Genomic DNA, 27,338 nt, shown 5'->3' on the forward strand with positions numbered 1-27,338 from the left:
GGGGCCCTTAAAAGTGGGAACAGCCCATGGGAGCCTGTGCCTGCCACAGCCTCACCAGGGGATTTGCACCCTCTGTGACTCTCTTGGCATTTCTGGGACCTGCCCATTCCCTCTTATAGAGCCACAAGGAAAAGGAATTGTTGGTTTCCAGTAGCCAAGTGGGGCAGGACTGGGAGGTGCAGAGCAGAGCTGAGCCCACCAGAGAGCTCCAAACCCCCATCCCAGCTATGGGGCTGCACTCTTCTGTGGGCCAGAGGCTCTGGGTGTCCATGGGGCACGTCACACACAGAGAGAGAAAATCATGGATGGGCTGGGCTGGAAGGGACCTTAAAGTTCATCTTATTCCATGGGCAGGGACAACTCTCACCATCTCAGGTTGCTCCAAGCCCCTCCAGCCTGGCCTTGGACACTTCAGGGATGGGGTAGCCACAGCTGTTCTGGGCACCCTGTGCCAGGCCTGGCACACATGCAGGTCATTGATTTCAGGGAAATGAAGCAGGGCTGTGGCTGCTGCTGAGGGAGTGGGGCTGACCAACCAGAGCAGGGCACAGGCACAGGGCTGGAGCCACGCTGGGATGGGGGATCAAAGGTGGGGACCAGTACCTTTACATGTGTCCAACAGGGTTGTGACCGTCTCCTAGACCAGGATGGGAAGCTGACAGTGTCATCTGGGGGTCTCCTACCACTCCGGACACTTTCTCCTCTTCCCGGCGCTTCAAGCAGGCGGCTTTTGGGTTCAGATTGCGCTCTGTGCCCAAAACAGCAAGGGAGGGGAGCAACCTCAGTCTGGGCACCAGCATCACCCTGGCAGCAGCACCCCAGAGGGACAGAGGGGACCATGCCAGGCAGGCCTGTGTGAGGAGAGGAGCTCCTGCAGTGCTTGCTGCTGCCCCAGTCCCTGCAGGATCCTGCCAGGCCCCTGCTCAAGCAGAACCCCAGGCCCAGATGGAATCATGGAATGCTTTGGGTTGGAAGGAATATTAAAGTCCATCTTGTTCCAACCCCCTGCCATGGGCAGGGACACATCTCACTGTCCCAGGCTGCTCCAAGCCCTGCCCAACCTGCCAGGGACAGGGGCAGGGATCCAGGGGCAGCCCCAGCTGCTCTGGGCACCCTGTGCCAGGGCATCTCCATGTGCTTGTTACAGGAACCCCCAAGTGCCTCAGCCAGCACTCAGAGCTGAGGACTGAATTTTCCAAAGCTGCTTAATGGGATCCAGGTGCAAAATCATATTAAGCATGAGCAGAGAGAGAGAGAGCAGCCTCAAATCCACCCCGGGCTGGGGCTGGGGAGAGCTCAGCAGCCAGAGGTGCTGCAAACACACAGCTCAGCCAGAAAGCAGAGTGAGGACAGAGAAGCAGGAGCATGCAGAGACAGGGGGAGAGACAGGCCCCGAAATGCACCTGCAGCGGTACCATACCTCGTACTTGCTGCTCCAGGCCCAGAATGACCTGCACGGCCTGCTGCAGGATGATCAGTTTGGTCTGTGCTTTGTCCGTTTTTAAGTGCATCTGGCACATTCGTCCCAGCTCTTTAAAGGCCTCGTTAATGTCCCGCACTCGCACCCTCTCCCTGGCGTTATTGGCCATGCGCCTCTCCCGGTCCCTCAGATCTTTGTCCTCCAGTGACAAGGCCTCGTCTGTACTGCTGGGTTCACAGCACCACAGGGTTAGTCAGGGGGTGCCACCAGGGGGGCTCTCTATGTTGCCGTGCTGGGAGTGCTCCGGGTGTCCACTGGAAAGCGCCCAAACGGCCTCACTTTGCAAAGCCAATTCCTCTGGGTGCTTCCAGAGCAGCCCAGGCTGTGTCACCTCTGCAAGGCCAGGGGAAGGTGCTGCCAGCACAGGGCCAGGTGCCCAGGGGGGCTGGAGGGGCCACTGGGGGCAAGGGTGGGCACTGATGCAGCATCACCCACCAACACCTTCCATCCTCTGCAAAATTTTGCCTTCCTGTTTGTTTTCAACTGAAAACTCAAAGACTGGGGGAGGCACTCTGCCAAAAACATCAAGTTTGTCCCCCATGGAAAGATTTGGCAGGAAGCAAATCCTTCTCTGTAAGATTTCCTTCCCAGATTCCATGTGCAGCTTCCAGTGCTGGTGTTTGGAGCAGTGGTGCTGCAGCAGCAGGAGCAGCCTGGCCTGGCACCCTCAGGAGCTGCTCTGAGGATCACACTCGGAGGCAGACACTGAATCCAGATCTTTCCACACAGCCAGAAGAGGTGATTTTTTTTTTTTTTCCAGGCACAGTCAGAAGCTCTGTGAGAGCCCCCAGTGCTGACAGCACCCCAGGGATGCCTGACACAGGCAGGGGTGGGGGAAGCAAAGTTGTGCTGGCAGCATCTTGAACCATGGCCTTGCCCACCCCCTCGAAAGCCCCAATTTAAATACAGACGACCTTCTCCCCCAGAGCAAAACTTCTTGCAGGAAGACACCTATCTGAGGAGGGTCCTTGGGTGAGACCTGACACTGGGACAGCCTGTGGGCTCCTGGGGAGCCACGTGGGGATCAGCCCTTAGCAAAGAGGGGCTGCAGAGTCAGAGCCCTCCTGCAGAGCCCACGGACAGTGCAGGGCCATGTGAAGGGGAGCAGGGGCTCCCTGGCAAGCACTGCCTGAGTGGGACTGAGGGCTGCCCACTGGCCCTGCTGCACCCTGTCCTCACTGCCCTGTCCCTGCCTGTGTCCCCTCCTGGCTGCCCCAGCTGGCACTGCCACCTCCTCTCCACACACACAGCACAGGCAGGGGGACAGGGCCATCCTGTGCCCCCACACAGGACCCAGATCCTCCCTCCAGCACAGGCTGGGGGCTGCAGCTCCTTGCTGGTGGCCAGTCCTGGCTGGTGTCTCCCCCAGCAGGGACAAGGCTTGGATGTCACACATGGGCAGGACAGAGCTGTGTCCCCAACACCAGCACGTAGCACTGACAGCTTGCACTGTGTGAGGATGGGATGCTTCAGCTGCCTTGTGCCCCTGCAGACACCAACCAGTCCAAAACTCCTCAGTCTCCTCCTTTCCCTTCCTGCAGCTGCTGTGGCAGTGGGAGGATCCTGGCAGCCCCCCTGGCACACAGTGACCCGATGGCAGCACTGCCAGAGGGGCTGTGAGGGTGGGATCCTCTCCTGGAAAGCAGCACAAAGCCAAGGAGGGGACACTGCCTGCCTGCACTATCTGCTGAGGGAGCCTGCAGGGCTCAGCCACCTCTGGCTGCCCACAGGAAGGGTTTAAAAAGGGACAAGCGTGGGAGACCAAAGTGAACACGGTGCCAACTCTGCCTAAGCCCTGCCCCACCCTCGGCCTGCCTGGGATCCGTGAGCAGCAAGTACAAGGTAGAGTGGGACCACCGAGAGGTCACGGCTGGGGCATGTCTGTAGGAGATTGGAAAGAACAGAACCAAAAAGTATAAACTTGAAATAAAAAAAAAAAATCAAAAGGAAGGGGAAATTAAAAAAGAAGACAGGAAAAAATATACATGTTATGAAAGGCAAAAAATTACAAACTGAAGAGAGGCACAAAGGACTCCAACATCAAGGCACAGCAAGGCCAGCAGAGAGGAGCACAGGCAGGCACAGCCCCCGACGCGTGTTACACAGCTCTGCAGAGAGAAAGGGGTTAACCTGCCCGGAGCGCTGCAGGCGGGGCAGGGGCGGGACAGGAGCACATGCACTGCGGGGTGGGGACAAAGCGGCCACGGCCTGGGGGCACAGCCGGGACAGCCACCCTGGGTCTGGGGGGACAGCCGGGACTGCCACCCTCGCTTCCCCCCTGCCATGGGTGCACACACACCGTGGTGCACTCGTGTGGAAGGCAGCGAGCGTGCCCTGAGCATGTCCCGGTGGGGGCAGAGGCTGCAGGACCCCGCTGGCAGCTCCAGGCTCAGAATGCACAGCGCTCCCACACCAGTGCAGGCAGCCAGGGCTGCTCAGCCCGGGCATCCCGCTGCCCTCCCGTGCCCCAGGGCTGTGCCAGGTGCCACACTGGGTCACAGCAGCACAGAGCCCCATCAGGCACACCGAGGGGAAAGGAACAGGCTCTGTGCTCAGAGCAGCCCTTGGAGACGGCAGAGCTGGACCCCTCTGGGAGGTTCTCTAGTGGGGTTTCTGTCACTTTGCTGGCCAAGCACTGAGCACTCCTGGCTGCGGGCAAGCAGGACATGGCACAGGCGTCCCCACGGGGACCAGCATGCAGCACACGCGGTGGCAGCGGGGGACAAAGGAGAGAACAGCAGGGATGGATGCAAAAAAGGTAAAAAAAAGAAAAAAAATTAAAAGGACATCGACAGCCTTGGATTGGTCCCCAAGGCCACAGGGGAGAGAGACAGTGCGAGGCACCACAGCACGTCACAGGAGACAGACAGACAGACAGCCCCGTGCCGATCAGGTACGTAAATATCACCACTCCGGGACCCTCACTGACCTCTAACTTGTTGCTCCAGGTTCAGTATGACTGATACGGCCTGGTGTAGGATTAGCAGTTTGGTCTGCGGTTTTTCGCTGTTTAGGTGCAGCTGGCACATGCGTCCGAGCTCCTTAAAGGCCTCGTTGATGTCACGGACCCGCAGGCGCTCACGGGCATTATTGGCGACCCTCCTTTCTCTCTCTCTCTCGGCTTTTTGCTCTGGGGGAAGAAGATCGTCCTCCTCATCCTCATCTTGACTAATGGTTTAAAATAAGAACGAGACAGGGACATTCCTCGTGTGCACTCTCAGCACTGGTCAACTCACAGACAAGAAACACACGGTGACGCAGCGAGGTGAGAGCCCCCCGTGTGCCCTGCCAGGGCCTGCTGCCCTGTGCCAGGGGCAGGGACACGCAGGGGCTTCAGACACAACCACTTAAGGCTCTTCTTCTGCCTCTTTTTTGTTTTCTTTTGGTTTTAAACAGCAAAGAAAGAACACACAATGTGATTAAGGCCTGAGCTTGTTGCCAGGAGTGTGCAGGGTGGCCCAGACAAGGTGAAGGCCAACACTGGAATCCCCAGCTGGAATCTGGGAAGATGCAGCCCTCTGCCTCCAGGGCAGGAGTGGGGCTGGTGCTGCCTCTCTGGGCACCACCACCCTGCTGAGGTCTCCGAGCTGGTGGCAAGGCTGCAGAGCAGCCAACAGGCTGAAGGACTGCACCTGAGCCACTGCCACTCCTCTGGCTGGATGTGACAGAGGACACAAAGCAGACAGCAGAGATGCCCCAAGGCAGGGAGGGGATCAGACTGTGTCTGACTGGGAGCACTGGCTCCTTCCCTGCACAGGCAGGTGTGGGATGAGGTGCATCCCTCTGCTTTAGGAGCACGAGGATGCCCTGAGCCCACAGGGACAGGAGCCAGCAGGAGGGTGGCAGGGACCCTTCCCCTGGGGCAGTAGCAGGAGCCCAGGCTGTGTGAGACCACACCAGGCTCCAGGGTGGGCAGGGCTGGGGGGCTGTGCCACAGGGTGACCCCAGGCCAAACTGGACCAAGCCCAGTCAGTGCCTGGCGGGTCCTGGCAGCTGAACCCCAGCCCAAACAGCCCTGGCCTGGGAGCAGAGAAAGTGAAGGGAGAGACCTGTTCAAAGAGCACCTTGTTCTGGTCCGGGAGGGTTTCAGCTCCTTCTTCTCCTCTTCTGAGTTATCTGCCACCGACGTGTTCTCCTCATCCTCCTTCTCCTCCCTCTTTATCTCGCTCGTTCCTGAGGAGACGCTGCTCCGGCCCAGCCCCCCGGACAAACCTGCAGAGAGAGCAGAGCCTGAGGGGCCTGACCCACAGGGGAGGCTGGGGGGGTCCCCAGGCTCTGCTCCTGCAGTGGCAGCTCAAACTCATCCTGCTCCACACTCGGGGAAGATGTGAGGCTGCTGCCTCTGCCCTGCTGATGCTCCCCCTTCTCCCTCTTACTTCCAATTTGGGAACCCAACCTACACAGCAGAGCACTGGGAACTGTGCACCCACACCTGGCAGGGGGAATGGGAAAATACAGGTCAAACATGTAGGGTTAGAAGGGATATTGGGCAGGAATTGTTCCCTGGCAGGAGCAGCTGGGGCTGCCCCTGGATCCCTGGCAGTGCCCAAGGCCAGGCTGGGCAGGGCTGGGAGCAGCCTGGGACAGTGGAAGGCATCCCTGCCCATAGGAGGGGGTGGAGGGGGATGAGCTTCAAGGTCTCTTCCAAGCCAGACCATTCTGGGACTCTGTGACACCTCTGGAAAAGGCTCCAGGTAGAAACTGCCCTGTGAATGCTGCAAGGGAGCAGCAGCCTTGCAGAGACATCATCCATCTGCCCCAGGCTGCACAGGCCTGGGCCCAGCCCCACAGGTGAGTCCCCCCAGCCCCCAGCAGGTGACCCTGGGCACAGGTGAGCCCCCCCTGCAGAGCTGCCTTACCACTGTACGTGTCCTGCTGCCTGCTGAGCTCCGGCAGCGAGCTGGCCTGCGATGCAAGTGTGACGTGGTTGTGGAGCAAGCTGGGGGTGCTGGACAGCCCATCCTCAGGGTGGCCTCCTCCCACCTGCAGCAAGGAGCAGAGTGAGCCTCAGGGAGGGAGGGATGTGTCACTGCCAGCAGGTAATGGGGACATTCACCTGAGCTGTCACCCCAGGCCATCCCCGGGATCCACATGGACCAGGCTGAGGCACAGCTGGGTGCTCTGGGTGCTCCCCTCACCCTCCAACCCCTGGAGCTCTGAATGCAGCAGGGAAGAGCCAGCCTGTGCAGGAGCAGCTCTCTGGGACTGCAGGGGACACTGCAGCTCTCTGCTCTGAGCAGGAGCTGCACCCAGAGCCCTGTCACTGCTGTGCCCAGCCCAAGGAAAAGCCACTCTGTGCCCTCTCTTGCCCTCTGTGCAAGGCCAGCACAGAGGACATGTGTCCTGTGTCACTGAGCACCACTGCCACCAGAGCAAGGACATGCCAGCAACATGAACATGGCTCCAAAAGGGCTGGAGGCAAAGGGTGAGGGTCCCTTGTGAGCCCACAGCCCCGAGGCAGCCACACAGGCTGGGCACTGACAGGACACTCCCCAGCTGGCAGCAGGGAGAGGACACATCTACAGAGGACACATCTCATTTCCTGCTCAGGAGCAGAACCCAGGGAGCCTGGCAGGGGATCACAGCTGCTTCTCCAGAGAAGTGTCACTGCTTTCTGCAGCAGGCAGCAGCTCTGCCAAAAATGTGCTGCTGCTGTGGTCACCAACCTCTGGACAAGGGGGTGATCCTGCATGGGACCCCAGCATCCACCTGCCCAGGGTGCCCTGGATCCATCCCATTCCCTGCAGCTGGAATGAGCCCTCACACACCACACAGGGACGTGGTGCCTGCCCAAACCATTCAGAGTTCCTGGTGACACCTGGCACTCCTGTACTCATTGAATCCCAAACCATTCAGAGTTCCTGGTGACACCTGGCACTCCTGTACCCACTGGATCCCTCTTCTCCTCCCTGCACATCCCAGGGATGCCTAGAAGTTGTTTTGAGGGATTTTCAGTCATGTTGCAGGGAAAGAAGAGCAGCTCTCTCACCACCTCTGCCTGCCCTGAGAAAGGGCACAAGGGAAGGGCACACAGAGCTTGTACCAAAGCTGGACTCTAAGTCCCCAGAGCAGCTGGGGCTGCCCCTGGATCCCTGGCAGTGCCCAAGGCCAGGCTGGGCAGGGCTTGGAGCAGCCTGGGACAGTGGAAGGCATCCCTGCCATGGCAGGAGGTGAAACAAGATGAGCTTTGAGGTCCCTCCAACCCAAACCACTCTGGCATTCTGTGACTCAGCTCTCCTTGCAGGAGCATGGGATGTGATTTCTGTGCCTGTCACTCCTGCAATGCTGCCAGCACCTGACCCAGGCTGACCACACTGAGCTGTTCCTGCATCAAAGGACATCCCCCTGAATCCCACATCACACCAATGTGACACGTGTCCCCAGCGTATCCCTGCCAGCTGCCACACTGCTCCCACACTCACCAGGCTTGGGTGCCGGCTCCCCAGGGCCATGACTGAGGCAGGGAAGGCCTGGCCCAGGCTGCCCACGGCAGCACTGTGTGCTGGTGCTGAGCCCAGCAGCCCGTGCATGTCGCCGTGGTTGCTGGCCATGGCAGAGGTCTGGCCCACGGCGTGGTTCCTCAGCACGTGGATGGCTTCATCCAACCTGTCTTCCATTTTGTTTTGCTGGAAGGGCAGGACAGAGACAGGTCTGTGTTAAGTGCCCCATCCCTGGAAGTGTCCAAGGCTGGATGGGGCTGGGAGCACCCTGGTCTAGCAGAAGGTGTCTCTGCCCATGGCAGGGGTGCAATGTCTGAGCTTTAAGATCCCTCCCAACCCAAACCTTTCCATGACTCCAATCCAATCCAATTCCATGGCTGCAATGCCATAAAGCCAGCAGCCCCCTGCTGCTCTGCACCACAGAATGGCTCAGGTGCCACAGGGCAGGGATGGGGAGCAATAACCCCCCCAGCCAGTGCCGTCCCCAAAGGCACAGTGGGTCACAGAGTGGACTGCTCAGGGCAGGCAGAACCTGCCAGGAATCCCCAGGGATGGGCCTGGGGCTGTGGGGGACTCCAGGTCAGGGATGCAGCACTGGGCTCTGCTCAGCTGCTGCTCCCCAAATATCCATCCCTGGCACCCAGCTGATTCCAGGTGTTCAGGGCAGAGGGTGCCACCCAAAACCCTTCACCACCAAGCCCTGAGGGAAGAGAGAGAAAAGGAGAACCCGGAGTTTTTGGTGCCACTCACCAAAGTGTGGAGGCTCCCTTCGTAACTGGGAGATAAGGCACCCGCTCCGCCCGCCCGCGGCCACTGCGACGAGCCTGGGGACAAACGCAGAGCTGGGGACCGGCCATGGCCACGGCTGCCACTAGATGGGGCTGGAAGCTGGGACACCGCGGAGCGCAGCGGCCACAGCGCCAGCACGGCACGGCATTGCTCGGGACCGGGCCAGCACGGCACGGCACGGCACGGGCCACTGTGGCACTGTGGCACCAGGCACTACATGGGCCACCACGGCAATGCACGGGCTACCATGGCACTACACAGGACACTGTGACACCACATGGCTCTGCATGGATCACCACAGCACAGCTCAGGCCACCACAGCACTCCATGGATCACCATGGCACCTCATGGGCTACTCCAGGGCTGTGTGGCACTGCAAGGGCACTGTGGCACTGCATGGTACTATATGGATCACCATGGCACCTCATGGGCTACTGCAGCACCTCATGGGCTACCCCAGGGCTCTGTGGCACTGCATGGGCACTGTGGCACTGCATGGGCACTGTGGCACTATGAGCTCTGCTCTGGCTCAGCCCTTCAGGCCTCGAGAGGTGTCCCCAGTGTCCCTGGGCTCAGTGACTCGCTGTGACCTCCCTGGGCACAGGGAGCCTGGGCACCAGCTCTGTTGGGCACAACAGGACCTGTCCTGCCTGAAGGGACCAGGAAAGGGCCTTCAGCAGGTGCTGAACGTGGGTTTGAACCATTGGTTGCTTCCCAGCTCCCACTGCACTTCTCCCACGGGAGGCAAATCCAGCCACAGCCTCTCTGAGATGGGACAGGGTCAGGAAGGGCAGGAGAAGGTCCCAGGGTTGCTGCCAGCCCTGGGATGAGGTTTTTGGGGCTGACCTGGGAAATTCAGTGCCTGGGAGCTCCCCAAAGCAAACCCCACCCCCCTCACCCTCCCCACTGTCACTCACCTGCGAGGCCCTGCGGGGACCCGACCGGGGTGGAGGGGTTGGAGGAGAAGTTATTGCTAGAGTGGTCGGGGGAGTAAATCTGCAGGGACAGAAGGGGCATGGTCAGCAGGGCCACCTGAGTGAGCTGTCCCCTCCCAGTGAGTGGCACCCAGCACCTGCTGGGACCTCCCTCCCCAAACCCAGAGCCAGCACAATGACCGAGCCCAGTTCCCCCCAGTGCCCCCATCAACCCCGGGGTCTCTCTCTGTCCCCACTGTCACCACCCCTGAGTGCAGCCTCTGCTCTTCAGGACTCCTCTCAGGAGGAAGCAGGAGGTCTCAGGAATTGTTGCAGGGTCACTGTCAGCACCCCTCTGCCACTGTGCAAGGATCACTGAACGGGACAGAGGAAACTCTCTGGTGACCCAGTGAGACCAGTGCCCTCCAGTTTGAACCAGCACACACAGTGCAAGGACTACTGGGACCTGCAAGTGCTGCCACAAGGTTTGTGTAGGGTGGTCTTGGCAGAGTAGCAGCAGGCTGGGAGGGCACAGAGCAGCAGATGGGGCTGCAGGGCCACCACAACCTGCAGTGCCTCAGTTTCCCCGTCCATCAAAACGTGCTGGGACTGAGATGACAGCACATGGAGGGGGGGAAACCCTCCCTAAAGGCTGCTCTGGATGTGGGGTGCATTCACCAGATGTGTTCCCTGCTGGGTAGAGGGTCCCTGCAGCAGCAGGATGGGGACTGGGCCAGGACCATCCCAAGCTCTCACCGAGGCCAGAGCCTTCCCAAGCGCGTCCCCGGAGCTCCCGGCCGTGGTTCCTCTGTTACCTGCAAGAGAGACACAGGTGCCACTGCCAAGGCCACAGACCCCAGCAGCACACAGCACCCTACAGGACCTTCCTTGGGGTCACCTGCTCTGGAGTAGAATTTTTCAGCTTTAGTGCTTTGCTTGAAAATTAAATGTTTGTCCAGCTCGGAGCAGCTCAGACATGGGGCACCTTCCCCTGGAAGCCATCAAGGGGCTGCAGGGACATCTCTCCAAGCCCTGGGCTGGAGGTGTAGTGCCACCAACAGCAACCAGACATCTCTGCTGCAGCACAGCCATGGGGCATCTCAAACCCCAGCAACCACCAATGCACTGGATGAGTTTCGGGGACTTTTCCAACCTTAATGATACTTTCATTCTATGAATCCCAAACTTGCTTCTCCTAGAAAAACAAGGTTTTTTGTACAAATCTGTGTCAGGATCCTCATTTCCTAAGGAGCATGAGCTCATTTCAGTAACAGGATCAGCAGGGTCAGAGATTAAAGCACTCGGGTTAATGTGGTACCCAAACCCAGCACGAACATTCCCATTCTGGATCTAGGGGAGCAGCTTCACACAGCTGTAAATCCATCCCACAACTCCTCTAACCCACAGAACCCCAAGGAGATAATACCAGAGCTGCTGGGCTCCTCCCAGACCCACCCCATGAGCTGTAAACCCCCAGAGCAGCACCCAGAACCTCCCTGTGCCTCTTCCCCGGGCAGACACACGAGGTGACACCCGAGGGACCCAAGGTGTGTGGGTGTGCTGGATGCCTCAGGTGTGCCCAGGCCAGGCTGTCCAGGTGAGCTGTGCCTGCTGAGGGTCAGTGTGAGGGCCATACCCATGATGGTGTCGGTGCCGCTGATCGGGGGCGTGTGACTGGACACTCCGTACGCCGCGGGCGCCGAGGAGAAGCCGGGCACGGAGGGCAGCCCGCCATTCACCTCGCCTGAATGCAGCTGGTAGTTCTGCAGGGAGGGAGAGGGGCTGAGAGGAAAGGCTGTGGGGCTCAGCAGTGGGGCAGGAGCCACAGCCAGGGGAGGAGGTGCAGGGAGGTGACACAGCCACGGGGACTCGTTACCATGCGCTCGTGCTGGTGTAAACTGTTGAAGCCGCTGGACTGCGGGAGCGGGGACGAGGAGCTGCCCAGCATGGCACCGTAACTCGACTGGCTCATGGCACCCGGGGAACTCCACAGGTCTGCAGAGTTATGGAGTCCATCTGCAAGGAGCAGAGCTGAGTGGGGCAGGGACAGCAGCAGGCAGCCCCCAGCCCCAGGGGGGAACACTCAGCCCTGGCTGAGGGGATGGGACCGTCCCCAGCACATCCTGCCTGTGCTGAGCATCACCCACTGAGCAAATCAGGACAAACCCTCTGGCACAGGGACAGGAGCCCAGCCAGGGCTGCAGCTGTGCCAGGCCTTGGCATGGAGCTCAGGGCAAGGTTCTGCCCCCCGAGGCTGCTGGGCACTGCCCAGGCTGCCCAGGGAATGGTGCCAAGGCTGCCAGAGCTGCAGGAGCTCCCAGGGGTGCTCAGGGTGGGGTGCTGGGGTGGCTCTGCAGGGACAGGGCTGGGATCAATGACCCCTGAGGGTCCCTTCCAGCTCAGCATTCTGGGGCTGCATTGTGCCTCATGCACTGCTGCCCTGAGCTCCCTCCAGATGTGCAATCCCTCCCATGGTCCATAATGGGCAAGGCTGCCCCTGCTCTGCCCGGCTTGTGGGATCACAGGGCTGGGAATAACTCACCTGTCATGTAAAAGGCTCCAGGATACACAGTGCTGGGAGGTTTTGAGGGAGTATATCCAGCTGGATCCCTGCTGTAGTCATCACCTGAGTTGGATGGATACACCTGTGGGGCAGGAAAGGTGTCGGAGACAAGGCCTTGGTCAGTCCACGGCCCCACACCCTCACTGTGGCTGCTCCCAACCCTGCACAGCTTTAACTTCAAACCTCAAACTTCAGCAGTGTTTGACCACCTCTGCCATGGCAACAGAGCAGTAAATGCTTCACTCAGCTGACCTTTCGAGGGATGCAGGGACAGGACCCAGGGAATGGCTCCCACTGCCACAGGGCAGGGCTGGATGGGAGATTGGGCAGGAATTGTTCCCTGGCAGGGTGGGCAGGCCCTGGCACAGGTGCCCAGAGCAGCTGGGGCTGCCCCTGGATCCCTGGCAGTGCCCAAGGCCAGGCTGGACAGGGCTGGGAGCAGCCTGGGACAGTGGGAGGTGTCCCTGCCATGGCAGGGCTGGCACTGGATGGGATTTAAGGTCCCTTCCATCCCAAACCATCTGATGGCCCAGGAGCTTTGCTTTGATTCATCCCACAGCAGATCTGGGGGGGAACTGGAGTCCTCAAAGGGCACAGGCCCACACGGAGCAGAGCAGGGGCCAGGGCACAGAGGACAGGGCAGAGGGACAGAGGACAGGGTGCAGTGTTCCTTTCTGTTTGTTCCTGTCACCCTCCTTGGTCCCCAGAACCTGCCCAGCTCCAGCAGAAGTTTCAGCTCTGCTCCAGTTCCGTTTTCCATGGTTATAACATTTTCTGGGTAACCACAAAAGCCACCACTGCTGCAGTGACCCCACGCTGGGGGAACAGGCTGGGCAGTGCCAGTGGGCACCTGTGTCACCTTGGTACCCCCCTGTGCCAACCCTGCCCCGTGCCAGGCTCCCGAGCACAGCTCCCACTCAAAGCCCTCAGGAAAACCCGGCTGAGGGGAAACTGAGGCACGTGGGGCTGAGCAGCCCCTCATAGTCACTGTCACAGGGCAGGGACAAACCTCAGACAGCCCTCACACAGCTCTTGGGTCAGATTTCTGCAGCACTGCTCTGCTCTGTGATTTAACAGCACATTAAACAGAAGAAAAAGCTTTTCCTTCCCTTCTAAATTACCAAACCTATCCTAGAAAGCCCTGACCGAAAATCAGCTTCTGCCAGGACAAAAACAGACTTTTCTTTTTTTAAAGCAGAAATTCGACATGCAAAGAAACCGAAATGGCATTCAAAGAAACTGAAATAGCTCTCAGATGATGTGAGAACTTTTGTCACAGGTTATTTTCATCTCCTTTGATTCATTCTGAAACCGATAATCTTTTTTTTTTAATCCAGACGAAAGCAGAGGTGGGGCAGGGGCCAGGCCCTGCCTGGCACACACAGTTCTCTTTGGGAAGGAAACTTGCCTGAGTTTCTTTTTCCCCACAGCCAGCTGCTCCCTTCCAGCCCTTGTCCTCGCCAGTAAAAAGGGACAAAATTGATGGTGGGGAATAAAAGACACAATCAGAGAATCCTAAAGGTTGGAAGAGACCTTTAAGATCAAGTCCAACCATGAAAGCAGCAGCACCACCATGTTCACCACTAACCCACGTCCTCCAGTGCCACATCTACATGTTTTCTGAACAACTCCAAGGTGGTGACTCCACCATGTCCCTGGACAGCCTGTGCCAGGTTTCTTTTTGTTTAAAAAACAACCCCAAAGCCCCCCCAGAAATCCAGCAAGGGTCAGTGGGGCTGGGGAAGGGTCTGGAGGCCCATGAGAGGCTGAGGGAGCTGGGAAGGGGCTCAGCCTGGAGCAAAGGAGGCTCAGGGGGCCCTTGTGGCTCTGCACAGCTCCTGACAGGAGGGGACAGCCCAGGGAACAGGGACAGGAGGGAGGGAACGGCCTCAGGCTGTGCCAGGGGAGGTTTAGATTGGAAACTGGGAAAATTTCTTCACATTGTGAAGCATTGGAACAGACTGCCCAGGGTAGGAGTGGAGTCACCATCCCTGAAGTGTTCAAACAATGTGTGAATGTGGCACTTGGGGACACGGGTCAGCAGTGGCCTTGGCAGTGCTGGGGAACAGTTGGACTCTGTGACCCTCAGAGGGCTTTTCCAACCTTCATGACTCTGTGACTCTACAGAGAACTCGTAAAATAAAGACAAAAAAGAAGAGAGAGGGGGAAGGGCAAATCCTGACAGACACAGGCAGCTGCCCTTTGTCCCCTGCTCAAAACAGAGAATTCCAGGCCCTGGTCCCCGGGATGCTGCCGGTGCTGTGGGCAGAGGGAGCCCCGCGTGGGCTGGGGGGGTGGGGGAGGCACTGCAGAACGGGAATCCAGCAAATTGACTTTTGCTATAATTTGATTAAATAGCGGGAGCGGGCTGGGGAATGGAGTGCAGCACGTCTGAGAGCCCCGCGCCATCTGGCAGGGGCTGGCTCGGGGCCAGCGCCCGGCAGCTGCACCAACAGCCCGGCCAGGAGCCCAGCGACAAAACAACGGCCAGAAAATGGCAGGGATGGAGGGAGCAGCGCTGCAAACAGGGAATTCACCTTGCTGCCTGCCCACCCTGCTCCAGCACCCCTGGAACATCTCCTGCAGGATCCTGGGGGGCCAAGCTTCAGCACACTCCTGGCCCTGACCCTGCTAATCGTTCCTTTTGCTGTCCAGCACAGGGGGGGCTGTGAAAAGCAAATTCAACCGAGAGCCATGTGCAGGCACGGTGGGGCTGGGCGCTGCAGGCAGCTGGAAATCAGGGCCAGGCCCCATTCCCCATTCCCAGCCCCTGGCCCCAGCCCCAGGCCAGCAGCCCCGGGACCTCCAGGTGAGGTCATTTCCTCTGGTGAACATTTGCCAGCGCGGCGAGAGCTGCTCTGAAAGCCCCAGCGCTGGGATCCGCAGCGCTCTGTGGTCTGGGGTTGTTTTTCCCTCCCTGTTTTTCTTGCTCAAATGCAGGAGCTGGGGTGGGACTTTGGGCAGACTGAGGCTAAACAGAGCAGTGACCAGACTGGGAATGCAGAGCCTGAAACAGCTCCCAGGCACTGAACTCGCTGTGGCAACAACGTCCTGCAGGAACCAACTTGTACAGAATCCCTGCCCGGGTTCCTCTGGCACTGCAGCCGATGTGGGGCCACATCCAGCCCTGGATCCTGTGCCCAGACACAGCAGCTCATGGCCAGGAGCTGGAGAGCTGCAGGGAGGCTCCAAGGGGCTCCATGCCCTGAGGGCAGCCCCAAGCCAGCACCTACTGCACAGAATCATGGAATGGGTTGGGTTCACAGGGACCTCAAAGTCCATATCATAACCCCTTGCCATGGGCAGGGACACCTCCCACTGTCCCAGGCTGCTCCCAGCCCTGTCCAGCCTGGCCTTGGGCACTGCCAGGGATCCAGGGGCAGCCCCAGCTGTGCTGGGCACCCTGTGCCAGGGCCTGCCCACCCTGCCAGGGAACAATTCCTGCCCAATATCCCATCCAGCCCTGCCCTTTGACTCCTGGAGCCCCTTCAGGCCCCAAAAGGGGCTCTGAGCTCTCCCAGGTGAGCAGGCCCAGCTGTGCCAGCCTGGCTCCAGAGCAGAGGGGCTCCAGCCCTGGGAGCAGCTCTGTGGCCTCCTTGGCACAGAACCACTGAGCCCAAGGGCCCTGGGCTCCCAGCACAGCTCCTCTGTGCCCATCCCTGCCTGGCATTGCTGCTCACACCCCCTGAACCCCTCTGGCTGCCCTTGGCATCACTCCCTGCTCACCCACCCACCCTGAGCTCCTGCAGCCGCTGACCTCGGCGAGTTTTCAAAGCAGCTCGGGAATTACAGATTAAAGCACTTCATTTGAATAAGATGCTGATTAACCTATTTATTTTGCACGGGGTCCAGCGATAACACGGGGCGGGCTCCTGCATGGGCGAGTCAGACAAGAAAGAGCCTTTGATCCGCTGCCTTTGAGGCCACTCCTGCCTCACACTTCTGCTGTGCCTCGGCACAGATCTGCCTCCCCAGGTGTGGAAGTTCAAAAACAAACCAGGAAGCTGCAGCTCCCAGCACAGGGAGGCTGAGGGAAAGAGGCAGAGCCAGACCCTGCTCTGAGAACTGCAGCTTTGGCATCAAGGGGCAGCTGAGGCAACAGCCAGGGCAGAGACAGAGATTCAGGTTGGACGCTGGGGAAAAGTTTCTTCCTGGCACAGGTTGCCCTGGATCCCTGGAAGTGTCCAAGACCAGGTGGATGGGGCTTTGAACACCCTGGGATAGTGGAGGTGCCCCTGGCCATGGCAGAGGTGGCGCTGGATGAACTTTAATGTCCCTGCCAACCCAAACCATTCCATGATCCTATGAAAGGCTGGAGTGCAGGTGTCACTCAGACACAGGGAAGGGGCTGAGCTGTGGCAAATACCAAGCAGCTCTTCCTGTGGGAATCAGGGCCCTCCAGGGCTCTGCCAGCAGGACGGGCCAAGCCCCAGCACTTTGAAATTCGAGGCCAATAAAGGCCATTTGTTGGGGCGATGTTTTCCCCACATGTCGACCAGGGTTTAAAGCTCCAAATTTCCCACAGAAATTCGAGGCAGCGACACAGATTGTGACTCAAGCAGGTTTTCCCTGTCAAAGCACACACTCTTGGAGCTGGTTCTGCCTCACGTGGATCCACATGGATCCCCAGGTCTGTGAGCCCAAGCTGGCAAGGCCTCGGTGCCCTCCAGAACCAGCACCTGGGGGTCCAACCCCAAAGGCAGAGCCTGTGGTGCCGGTTCCAGCTGTGCACCCAGGGAATGCCAGAGCAGGGATTTCCCCCAGGATGGGGGTGTTCCTGGGGAATGGGGCACAGACTGAGGGCACGTCTCCAGCACAGCACAGCCCCGGGCTGGGGACAGAGCCCAGTGGGACAGAGCGAACATTCCAGCCAGGAATGCAGCCCCGGCCCAGACAGCTCCCGTGCTCCTGCAGGAACCCCGCAGCCCGCTCCAATTAGCTTTCCTGGAGATCCCATTACTTGCAGCCACAAAGCCATTGTTCAGTCGGTTCCCCTGGAGCAGCCGCGGGAGCAGGGATATTCCTGCAGGCTGCTCAGCTTTCCTATAAAGCAGCGCACACCTGGAGCGGGCTCAGCTGCCGGCCCAGCGCCAGCGCGAAACCCGAGCCCGCGGTGTCGCCTTTCAGCCGGACACGGCGGCAAACGCGGCTCGGGCTCCACGGCTCCTTCAGCTCCCCATCGCCTCCCCGAGCTCCCCATCGCTTCCCCGAGCTCTCCATCTCCTTCCCGAGCTCTCCATCGCTTCCCCGAGCTCCCATCGGCTCCTTCCCCGAGCTCCCATCGCTTCCCCGAGCTCCCCATCGCTTCCCCAGCTCCCATCGGCTCCTTCCCCGAGCTTCCCATCTCCTTCCCCAGCTCCCCATCTCCTTCCCAGCATCCCATCGCTTCCCCGAGCTCTCCATCGCTTCCCCGAGCTCCCCATCGCTTCTCCAGCTCCCATCGGCTCCTTCCCCGAGCTTCCCATCTCCTTCCCCAGCTCCCCATCTCCTTCCCCAGCATCCCATCGCTTCCCCGAGCTCTCCATCGCTTCCCCGAGCTCCATCGCTTCCCCGAGTTCCCCATCTCCTTCCCCGAGCTCCCCATCGCTTCCCCAGCTCCATCGGCTCCTCCCCGAGCTCCCATCGGCTCCCCGAGCTCTCATCGCTTCCCCAGCTCCCATCGGCTCCTTCCCGAGCTCCCATCGCTTCCCTGAGCTCTCATCGCTTCCCCGAGCTCCCATCGCCTCCTTCCCCGAGCTCCCCATCTCCTTCCCGAGCTCTCCATCGCTTCCCCGAGCTCCCATCGCTTCCCCGAGCTCTCATCGCTTCCCTGAGTCCCCCATCGGCTCCTTCCGGAGCTCCCATCGTTTCCCCGAGCTCCTCATCGCTTCTCCAGCTCCCATCGGCTCCTTCCCCGAGCTTCCCATCTCCTTCCCCAGCTCCCCATCGCTTCCCCAGCTCCCCATCGCTTCCCCGAGCTCCCCACTGCTGCCCGGAGCTCCTCATCGCTTCCCCCAGCTCCCATCGGCTCCTTCCCCGAGTTCCCATTGCTCCTTCCCCAAGCTCCCCATCGCTTCCCCGAGCTCCCATCGCCTCCTTCCCCGAGCTCCCCATCTCCTTCTCGGAGCTCCCCATCTCCTTCCCCAGCTCCCCATCGCTTCTCCAAGCTCCCCATTGCTCCTTCCCCGAGTTCCCATCGCTGCCCCTTCTCCCGCACGGGAATTCCCTTCCCCATCCCGCTGCAATCCCAGCCCGGGATGCATGCAGGGCATGCAGGGTCCTGGTTGCTGGCAGCTTTAGTTTGGGAGAAATCCTGCAAAGTTTGTGAATTTTTAGGTTTGGTATCCCAGTGTCTGCCAGGGCAAGTGGCCACAAACTGAGGCCATTTTCCATGGGAAAAAGAAGTAATTTCCCCAGGCTCTGGGTATCTATTGGAATTAAATACCCTATGACATCACACTGCAACAGGTATCAGCTCAGAGGTGGTGTCTGGGATTTTAAGGGAATGCTTAGCCCTAGTTTCTGCAAGCTTTAGTTTGGGAGAAATCCTGCAAAGCTTGTGAATTTTTAGGTTGGCACCCCAGTGTGGGCCAGTGTGAGTGGCCCCAAATGGAGGCCATTTTCCATGGGAAAAAGAATAATTTCCCCAGGGTTTGGGTACCAGCTCAGAGGTGGTGCTTGGGGCTCTATCAGCAGGGAGGGTCCTAGTGCTGGCAGCTTTGGTTTGGAAGAAATCCTGCAAAGTTTTGCAATGTTGCCACCATCACCCCACTGCTGGCCAGTCTGGGGCTGCAGGGCCCAGCATTTTGGGGCACAGGGAGCAGGGATGGCTCCAGGACAGAGAATGGAACACAGTGCTGCACTTACCGAGGAGGGGAGTCCAGGAGGCACCTTCCGAACCTTTTTGGGCTGTCCATCTGTCAGACAAGAGAGGATCTGAGTTTGCAAGGGTTAGAGGGAGGGGAAATGGGGTTGGAAACTGCAGCTACAGACAGGGCTGAGATCCAAAATGTCCCGTGGTCCAGGACGCACCAACACTGAAAATGTCCAAGGCTGAGCCTCTCCAAATCTTGTCTGCTCCCTTTGGGGCAGGTTTCACACCCACACAGAGATCCCAGGACAGGAAGGGTTTGTTGGGAGCGACTGAACCCATAAATATAATAACATTTAATGTTATAACCCCTCATTGGGGTTTTATTTTGGAAACACTTTTAACTTGAAGTGGGTTTGTGGAGAGAGGATGCAGAAAAGGAACACATGCAGGGCTGGGCTGTATTTTCCTACACAGGGATAGACTTGAGAAAGCTTCACTGCTGCAGGAGGCAGGGATGAGCTTCCCAGGGACAGACCCCAGCCCATCCCTCATCCCTCCAGTTCCAGCTCTGGAGGGGACACAGTGCCCTGGGGGAAGGGGACAGGTCAGGGAGGTGGTGGGGAAACATCCAGAAGTGGCTCAAGGGGAAACAGTGGCTAATTTTTTTTTTTAATTCTGTTTTTCATAATTGTCATTTTTATAACTATTTTTCATAATTATTTTTATTTTTTTCATCAATTTATAGAAAATTTTCATAATTAAAGAAAACCCTGGCTGGGGGCGCAGAGTGCTAACACAGCAACCTGCCAAGCCAGGGATTCTGCTGGGATGTAGCTCCAGAGCAGAAAATGCCAGAGAATCATTTTCCAGGCTGAAGTGGCAGCACCAGAGTAGGTGCCTTTCTCTGAAAAGCACTGAAAAGTGCACCCATCACTGGGTCACTTCTGGTTTCACTCGTTGGGGAAAGCCCAAAATAGCAGCAGGAAAGTGGCTCTGGTGGGTGCAGGGGGAACTGTGACGAGAAACAGCAGTTCTGGGGAACTGGAGCTTGTGTTCCCTCTCAAGTTAAACTCACACCTGACCCCAGCCTTTGGGAAAAGCTTGTTCCCAGATCCATCCAGACATGGGCAAGCCCTGCTTGGGAACAGCAGAGCGGGCAGGGAGAGCTCCTCAGCAAACATTCCCTGGTCCCAGGCACAGCTCCAGCCCCTCCTGCTGCCTCCCACACCCTGCTCTGCCAGTCCTGCTGCTGCAGCTCCAGGAGGGCCACCAGGCACAGGAACGGCCTCCAGAGCAGCCCAGGGATTGCCAGGAAGGATCACTGATGTGCAGTGTGGCTGGAGGTGTTTTTACAAAAACCTCAAGCCATTTGCTGCTTTCAGCTAATCTGGCATTTTCCAGAAAGAGGGAAATTCTACCTGACTCTTTTTTGAGGTTAGATCTCTCTCTCTATACATATAAAAGAGAGATTTATATGCATTCCCTCTCCAAAAAAGAGCAAACACCAGATTCATGCCAGGGGCACACATGGCAACATCAGTGCCTCATTCCCAGCATCCATGCCCTCATTCCCCAGGGCAGCTCTGAGCAGGGCACCTGCCCAGGTGGCATGGTGGCACCCAGGGACACAGTCACTCACCTATGCTGCTCTCAGCACCTCTCCTGCGAGGATTGTTGGGGTAAGAAAAATACTGAGCCCCCCCTTTGCCCCCGGTGGGGGACAGCGTGCTGGGGCTGGCGATTCCCATCTCGCTGGGCAGGAAACCAGGCTGCAAACAAGCAGAGAGAAAAGCCTGGAATCACACTGCAGAACGACTCACTGGGAGAGAACAGAGCTGCTTTGAGCCACCTTCACACCAATTCAGCTGAGGGGAAAAATAAACACGAGCCAAGGGGCCAGGAGGGAAAGCAAATCCGTAAATATGGGGGTGGAGGTGGGGGAATAGGTGTGGAGGAACAAAAGAGGCTTTCAGCTTGTGCCTTCCTGCTGGACCCCAGCAAGGAACCTCTGCAAAGCAGGGATGCAAACCAGCAGGTGCCATGGTGGGGACACTGGTGCTACAGTCACCTTGTAGGTGGGGGACATTGTGATCCTACAGTCACCTTGTAGGTGCCATGGTGGGTGGGGGACACTGTGGCCACAGTCACCTTGCAGGTGCCATGGTGGGGACATTGTGGTGCTGCAGTCACTCTGGAGGTGCCATGGTGGGGACATCATGGTCCTACAGTCACCTCGCAGGTGCCATGGTGGGAGACATTGAGATCCTACAGTCACCTTGTAGGTGCCATGATGGGGACATTGTGATCCCATGGTCACCTTGCAGGTGCCATGGTGGGGGACATTGTGGTCCCACAGTCACCTTGCAGGTGTCATGGTGGGGGACATTGAGATCCTACAGTCACCTTGTAGGTGACATGATGGGGACATTGTGGTGCTACAGTCACCCTGTAGGTGCCATGGTGGGGGACACTGTGGTCCCACAGTCACCTCGCAGGTGCCGTGGTAGGACCAGCATGGTGCCATGCTCACCTTGATGGTGCCATGCTCACCTTGATGGTGCCATGCTCACCTTGATGTCCAGGAGGACAGCATGAGCCCCATGTCACCAGCCCATGTCGTGGCCAGTGCCCTGGAATGTTGCTGCCACTGCTCAGGGTGGTTTTCTCCTGAGTTTTATCAGGGAAAAGCCAAATCCCTCTTTGTAAAGCCAGGAAACTCCTCCCTCTGTTTATCCCTGCTGACCTTGGGCACGCTGGGAAGCAGCAGAGCCAGAGCCCAGGGTGCTCCCTCCTGGGATGGAGCCTCTCCTCCAGCACTCTCACCTCAGGAGGAAGCTCAGTGTATTTACATGGAATTGCACAGGGCTGCCAAAGGCCCTCAAGTCCCAAAAGCTCAGCTTTGACCCATCTTCCGAGGGCAACACATGGAAATAAAGGAGGATTTCAGGCTTTTGAGAAACTGGAAAAAAAACCCTTTGCTTTCAAACTCAGTCTCCTCCAGAAAGGGGTCAGGGAGGGAAAGAGGAGCTCGTGTGTTCACAGCTGGTGACATTCCTGCAATCTGTTCCACTGCTCAGGTTTCCTGTGCTCCGGAGCCGCTCTGAGCGCGGCCAAGGAAAGCACCCGGAGGGATCCCGGAGCTGCTCCTCCTGCAGGCAGGAGACACACTGGGACTTGGAGCCATTTCCCACTGAAAGGGGTTTTCTTCCCATTTCCTCTGCCTGGGGATGCCCCAGGAGATGGTTCAGAGTTAAACAAAGGGGAGATGCCCTGCCAGCTCTGCCCTACCAGAGCAGGGCATTTTTGGGGAAAGAGCCTGATCCCCATCCAGGGCATCTCCACCAGACAATTTTTCATCTTTTCAAAAACAAAACAAAAAAAGGTCAACCCCCCTCCCTCCCCCAAACTGGAGCCAGAAGCAACAACTGCTCTGGGGGCCACAGAGGCTCCATTGGCCTCCCCCCACCCCCACAAGGGGGTTTTGTCTCCTCTCCACCTCAAGTGGGATTTGCCACCCGATCCCCAGCCCTGTGCCTGCCTCTCCCGGGGCCTCTCCCGGCCATTTGCCCCCCCATTCCTGTTACCTTATATTCCCCCTCCTCCACAAAAGCCCAGCAAAACCATCACATCCAAAAGCAACACTTGGCAGCGGGCCCGGTGTTCTTTGAGCAGCTTCAGTGGTAAATGAAATCCACTCTGGCACAGCCAGCACAGCTGCTCCAGCAAAGGAAACATCCTCACTTCAGAGAGGAGGAAATTATGACAAATTTGTGTAAAATTAAAACATGTAATATGTGTGTGTGTACATGGATAAAATAAAAGCTGTCCAGCCAAAAGCTCCTCCCTTGGCTCCGGTGCTGGGACTGCTTCCCCAGGGCAGGCCGGGCACTGAGGGGCACTTGGAGCCACACATCAAAGGGAGGTGCTCACTCCTTCCCAAAAAGCTATTTCTGGATGCTGCTGGCTGCAGGGGAGGTTATCTCAGGGCTGCTCTGCTGTGTTCCAAGCTCACATTGACACCTCTGGTATTCCCCACAGGAAGCAGAGCTGTTCCCCCCAGCAGAGCCCTGGTTCACATGGGGTGACCCAGCAGGGCTGGGCTGTGTCTGCCACAGGTGCCTCTGGTGTGCTGGGTCCCTTCCAGGGCTGTGGAGATCATGGAGTGCCAGCAGGATTTGTGCTGGGAGAGACCTCAGAGCCCATCCAGTGCCACCCCTGCCATGGCAGGGTCACCTCCCACTGTCCAGCCTGGCCTTGGGCACTGCCAGGGGTCCAGGGGCAGCCCCAGCTGCTCTGGGAAATCCATTCCAGGCATGGATTCCACAATTCCTGATTCCCAATCTCCCACCCAGCCCTGCCCTGTGGCAGTGGGAGCCATTCCCTGTGTCCTGTCCCTGCAGGCCTTGTCCCCAGTCCCTCTGCAGCTCTCCTGGAGCCCCTGCAGGCCCCAAAAGGGGCTCTGAGGTGTCCCTGGAGCCTTCTCCTGTCCAGGTGAGCAGGCCCAGCTGTGCCAGGCTGGCTCAGAGCAGAGGGGCTCCAGCCCTGGCAGCATCTCCTCCAGCAGCTCCAGGTCCTGATGCTGCCCCAGGGCTGGACAGAGCTCCTGCTGCAGGTCCTGCACCCACAGCCCCACCATAAAACCAAAGCTCCACCTGGCAGTCACTCAAATGATGCTGCAACACCACAGAAACCCCCTCAGAGACCCTGCCCAGAACTGGACACTGGCCAGGGAGGGGGAGATGCTGCTGGAGAGGGAGAGGGAAAGCCCAGGGCAGGCAGTGCAGGGGAAGGAGCCTCCTGGAATGCTCCCTGCCCACAGCCAGCCTGGCACAGGGAAAGGAGCTTGGATCTGACTGCTGGAACTCCCCAAAGGCAGCGAGGCTGGGCCAGGGCTGATCAAACACAAACCAGGAGTAACAATAACAAAATGAGCGAGGCTGAAGAAGATTGGGAAAGAAGTGAGAGCTACAACCAACATTTTCCAACCTCTGACAACTCCTCTGAGCCAGCAGCACACACCAGTATGAGCCCCCAACACTGCACAGAGGTTTTGGAGCAGAGCAGAGGCTTCCCAGGACCCCGTGCATGGAGATGAGATGGAAATCCAGGCTGGTTTCATTACCAGATTCCCACTCTTGGGAGCCAGTAAATGAAGCAGAAAATCTCACTGCATTTTATCATTACCTGGTTTAGTCCTGGCATCCCTGTGTCTCTTCCAAACGTGGAGTATGAGGCTCTTTCACTGCTCTTCCCTGCAGAAGGAGAAGAGAAAAGACAAGGTTTGGGGTAAGAGGGAAGTGGAGGGGGGTTTTTGGCCCCAGGCCCCTGGATCCTGCCAAGGGACAAATCCTGTTCCCATAAAGCAGCTCATGTCCTATGAAAAGCTTGTGCTAAAGCAGGAGCTGCTCTGAGTTCACAGAGAGCAGGACCAAACCCACCAAAAGTGGCACAGGGCAGTGTTTGTGGCCATGGACACTGGCAGTGCCAGCCCCAGCCAAAGGCTCCCTGCAGACACTGAGAGCTGGGCCTGGCAGGGGCAGGGCAGAGCACACCAAGGGCCAGGACAGTGACAGAGCCCAGGGAAATGCACTCCCAGCCAAGGAGAGCTGAGCTCCTGCTCTGCACAGGGCACTGGGCACCTTCTGCCTCCTCTCCTGGGGAAGGTTCAGCTTCCCCAAACCTGCAGCTCCTCACAGCCAGCTGGGATCTGTGTGGGCACAGCCCTGTGCCAGCAGTGCTCCTGTGAAGTCACAGATCCCAGAAGGATTTGGGTTGGAAAGGACCCTAAAGCCCATCCAGTGCCAGCCCTGCCATGGCAGGGACACCTTCCACTATTCCAGGTTACTCCAAGCTCCATCCAACCTGGCCTGGAACACTTTCAGGGATCCAGGGGCAGCCCCAGCTGCTCTGGGCACACTGTGCCAGGGCCTGCCCACCCTGCCAGGGAACAATTCCTGCCCAAGATCCCATCCAGCCCTGCCCTCTGGCAGTGGGAGCCATCCCTTTGTCCTGGCACCCAGGATCAATGAGGGCTTCTCTCACAACCACCTCACCCTGCACACATGCAGCTGAAAATAAAGTTTTGAAGGGCCAAAAACAAAAAAAAAGGAGCCTAAATATCTGGTGGGATGTACCCTGTCCAAAACATCCTGGCAGTCTCCTGCTCATGGTCACTGCCCTGGGCACAGCCTGGCCCAGCCAGCAGCACCCAGGGGTGCCAGGGCAGCAAAGACACAGGGAAGGGAGGAGGGAATGGAAATGGTTCTGTTCTGCAGCAGCTGGAGGCACAACAGTGTCCTTTGGGATTCTCTCCATCCCTCTGAAGCACAACCAGACACTCTCCTAGTGGGGAACAGGCACGGCACCAGCCCCACCCCAAACCCTTCCTGCACAGGGGATCACACATCACATCCTGCCTCTGCTCTGGCTTAGTGAGCACACTGGGAGGGGCAGGATTTTGCCAATCTGCTTAGCCTAAAGCCAGCCCCAGGCCACTAAGATGCAGTGTAATGCACTGGGGCTGGCAGGACCCTCCCCACACCACTGAGAGGTTTGGGGAGCAGAGGAACAGGGGAGGGGAAGCAAAATGCCTCAAACCATCCCCCCTGAAGCACAGGGCCCAGAGAATGGCAGAGTGGTTTGGGCTGAAAGGGATCTCAAAGCCCATCTCATTCCAGCCCCTTCCACCATCCCAGGTTCCTCCAAGCCCCTTCCAGCCTGGCCTTGGGCACTGCCAGGGATCCAGGGGCAGCCACAGCTGCTCTGGGGCTGGACTCATGGACCTGTGGGTCCCTCCTAGCTCAGGACATTCCAGGATTCTGTCATTCCTGGGCCAGATGGGAACAGAGAGGAGGCTGCTCATCGTGCAACCTTACCACGGAGGTCTTGAACTCAACCCAAAAATTTTAGAGTGGACCCTCAACCCCAGACCCCCATTCCTGCTGGGAAGGTCCTGGCACAGCTCAGCCTCCCCTCCCTGCATGCAGTGACAGCAGGAGGCCCTGGGTGCTGCTGCCATTTCCTTTCAGAGGCTTAAACGATAAGTAAACAAAGGTCACAATGTCAGAGGATGGATCTCCTAAATGACCTAATTTCTAAAAGAGCTTAAGAGCTCCATCCACTGCAGCAGCAGCCACGGGCACAAAGGACACAGCAGGTTGTGGCATCAGGCAGGTTCTGATTACTCCTAAAGCAGAGCAAAAGCAGGGTAATGCCAGGGGGGCTGGCTGGACAGCAGCAGCCAGGTCTCCCTCTGCTAACACACTGCAGCTTCTATGTGTGACTGCAGTGGGGAATCACAGAATTGTTTGGGTTGGAAGGGGCCCTAAAGCTCATCCAGTTCCATCCCTGCCATGGGCATGGGCACCTTCCACTGTCCAGGGTGCTCCAAGCCCACCCAGCAGCCTCTGCCATCACCAGAGAGCTTGGGCTGAACCAGGGGGCTCCTGATGTGTGTGGGAAGCTGAAGGGACACTGAGAAATCCCCAGCCATGTGGTGTTTAACAGGGCAAGTGTTGGATCCAGCCCTGGGTGCAGGGACAGGCTGGGGATGAGAGGCTGGAGAGCGGCGCCCTGGGAAGGGCCCTGGGGGTCCTGGTCAGTGCAAGTTGGATCTGAGTCCCTGCTGGGTCCTGGCAGCCCCAAGGGCCACCCTGTGCTGGGGGCACCAGGCCCAGGGAGGGATTGTCCCACTCTGCTCTGCCCTGGGGCAGCCTCAGCTCCAGTGCTGGGGGCACTTTGGGCACCACGGGATCAGAAGGACCCAGAGCTGTTGGAGAGTGCCCAGAGGAGGGACACGGAGCTGGGGAAGGGCTGAGGAGCAGCTGAGGGCACTTGGCTGGTTCAGCTGCAGCCCAGGAGACTGAGGGGAGGCTCCTCGGGGGCTGCAGCTCCTCCCCAGGGCAGGCACAGGGGCAGGGGCTGAGCTCTGCTCTGGCACAGGGACAGGAGCCCAGCAAGGGCTGCAGCTGTGCCAGGCCTTGGCATGGAGCTCAGGGCAAGGTTCTGCCCCCCGAGGCTGCTGGGCACTGCCCAGGCTGCCCAGGGAATGGTGCCAAGGCTGCCAGAGCTGCAGGAGCTCCCAGGGGTGCCCAGGGTGGGGGTGTTGGGGTGGCTGGGCAGGGACAGGGCTGGATCAATGATCCCTGAGGGTCCCTTCCAGCTCAGGATATTCCAGGATTCTGTGAACCCAGTGCCAGCTCTGCACTGCCCCAATCCCACAACCTCCTCTGGATGTCTCTCATTCCTCACTCAGCATCTGCTGCACCCTTAGGTCTGTGGGTACCCCATGGGATGGGGGACACTGGCAAGGAGAGGGCAGCTCCTGCACCCTCCATCATCACATAACAAGGGAAAAAAG

At 58.6% G+C, this 27,338-nt stretch overlaps 1 protein-coding gene across 8 annotated transcripts in view; it reads right to left on the reverse strand.

Moving 5' to 3' along the window:
* Positions 1-27,338, reverse strand: part of TCF3 (transcription factor 3) — an 84,291-nt gene that overhangs the window by 6,699 nt on the left and 50,254 nt on the right. For 2 of the 8 annotated variants that reach the window (XM_064734610.1, XM_064734611.1), the window contains exons 6-19: positions 24,164-24,231; positions 20,619-20,748; positions 19,033-19,082; positions 12,166-12,268; positions 11,500-11,639; positions 11,260-11,386; positions 10,380-10,438; positions 9,627-9,705; positions 8,671-8,744; positions 7,903-8,106; positions 6,340-6,463; positions 5,530-5,692; positions 1,421-1,647; positions 604-748 (exon numbers count right to left, since the gene is read on the reverse strand). In XM_064734610.1, coding sequence (XP_064590680.1) covers positions 606-748; positions 1,421-1,647; positions 5,530-5,692; positions 6,340-6,463; positions 7,903-8,106; positions 8,671-8,744; positions 9,627-9,705; positions 10,380-10,438; positions 11,260-11,386; positions 11,500-11,639; positions 12,166-12,268; positions 19,033-19,082; positions 20,619-20,748; positions 24,164-24,231 — 1,691 coding nt within the window. In that variant the 3' untranslated portion in view covers positions 604-605. Of the gene's footprint in view, positions 1-603; positions 749-1,420; positions 1,648-4,409; positions 4,649-5,529; positions 5,693-6,339; positions 6,464-7,902; positions 8,107-8,670; positions 8,745-9,626; positions 9,706-10,379; positions 10,439-11,259; positions 11,387-11,499; positions 11,640-12,165; positions 12,269-19,032; positions 19,083-20,618; positions 20,749-24,163; positions 24,232-27,338 lie in introns of all 8 variants that reach the window. The other 6 variants (XM_064734614.1, XM_064734617.1, XM_064734612.1 and 3 more) reach the window with 4 other exon arrangements.

Source organism: Zonotrichia leucophrys, chromosome 28 (assembly GCF_028769735.1).
Source record: "Zonotrichia leucophrys gambelii isolate GWCS_2022_RI chromosome 28, RI_Zleu_2.0, whole genome shotgun sequence".
In the NCBI taxonomy this organism is placed as follows: domain Eukaryota; kingdom Metazoa; phylum Chordata; class Aves; order Passeriformes; family Passerellidae; genus Zonotrichia; species Zonotrichia leucophrys.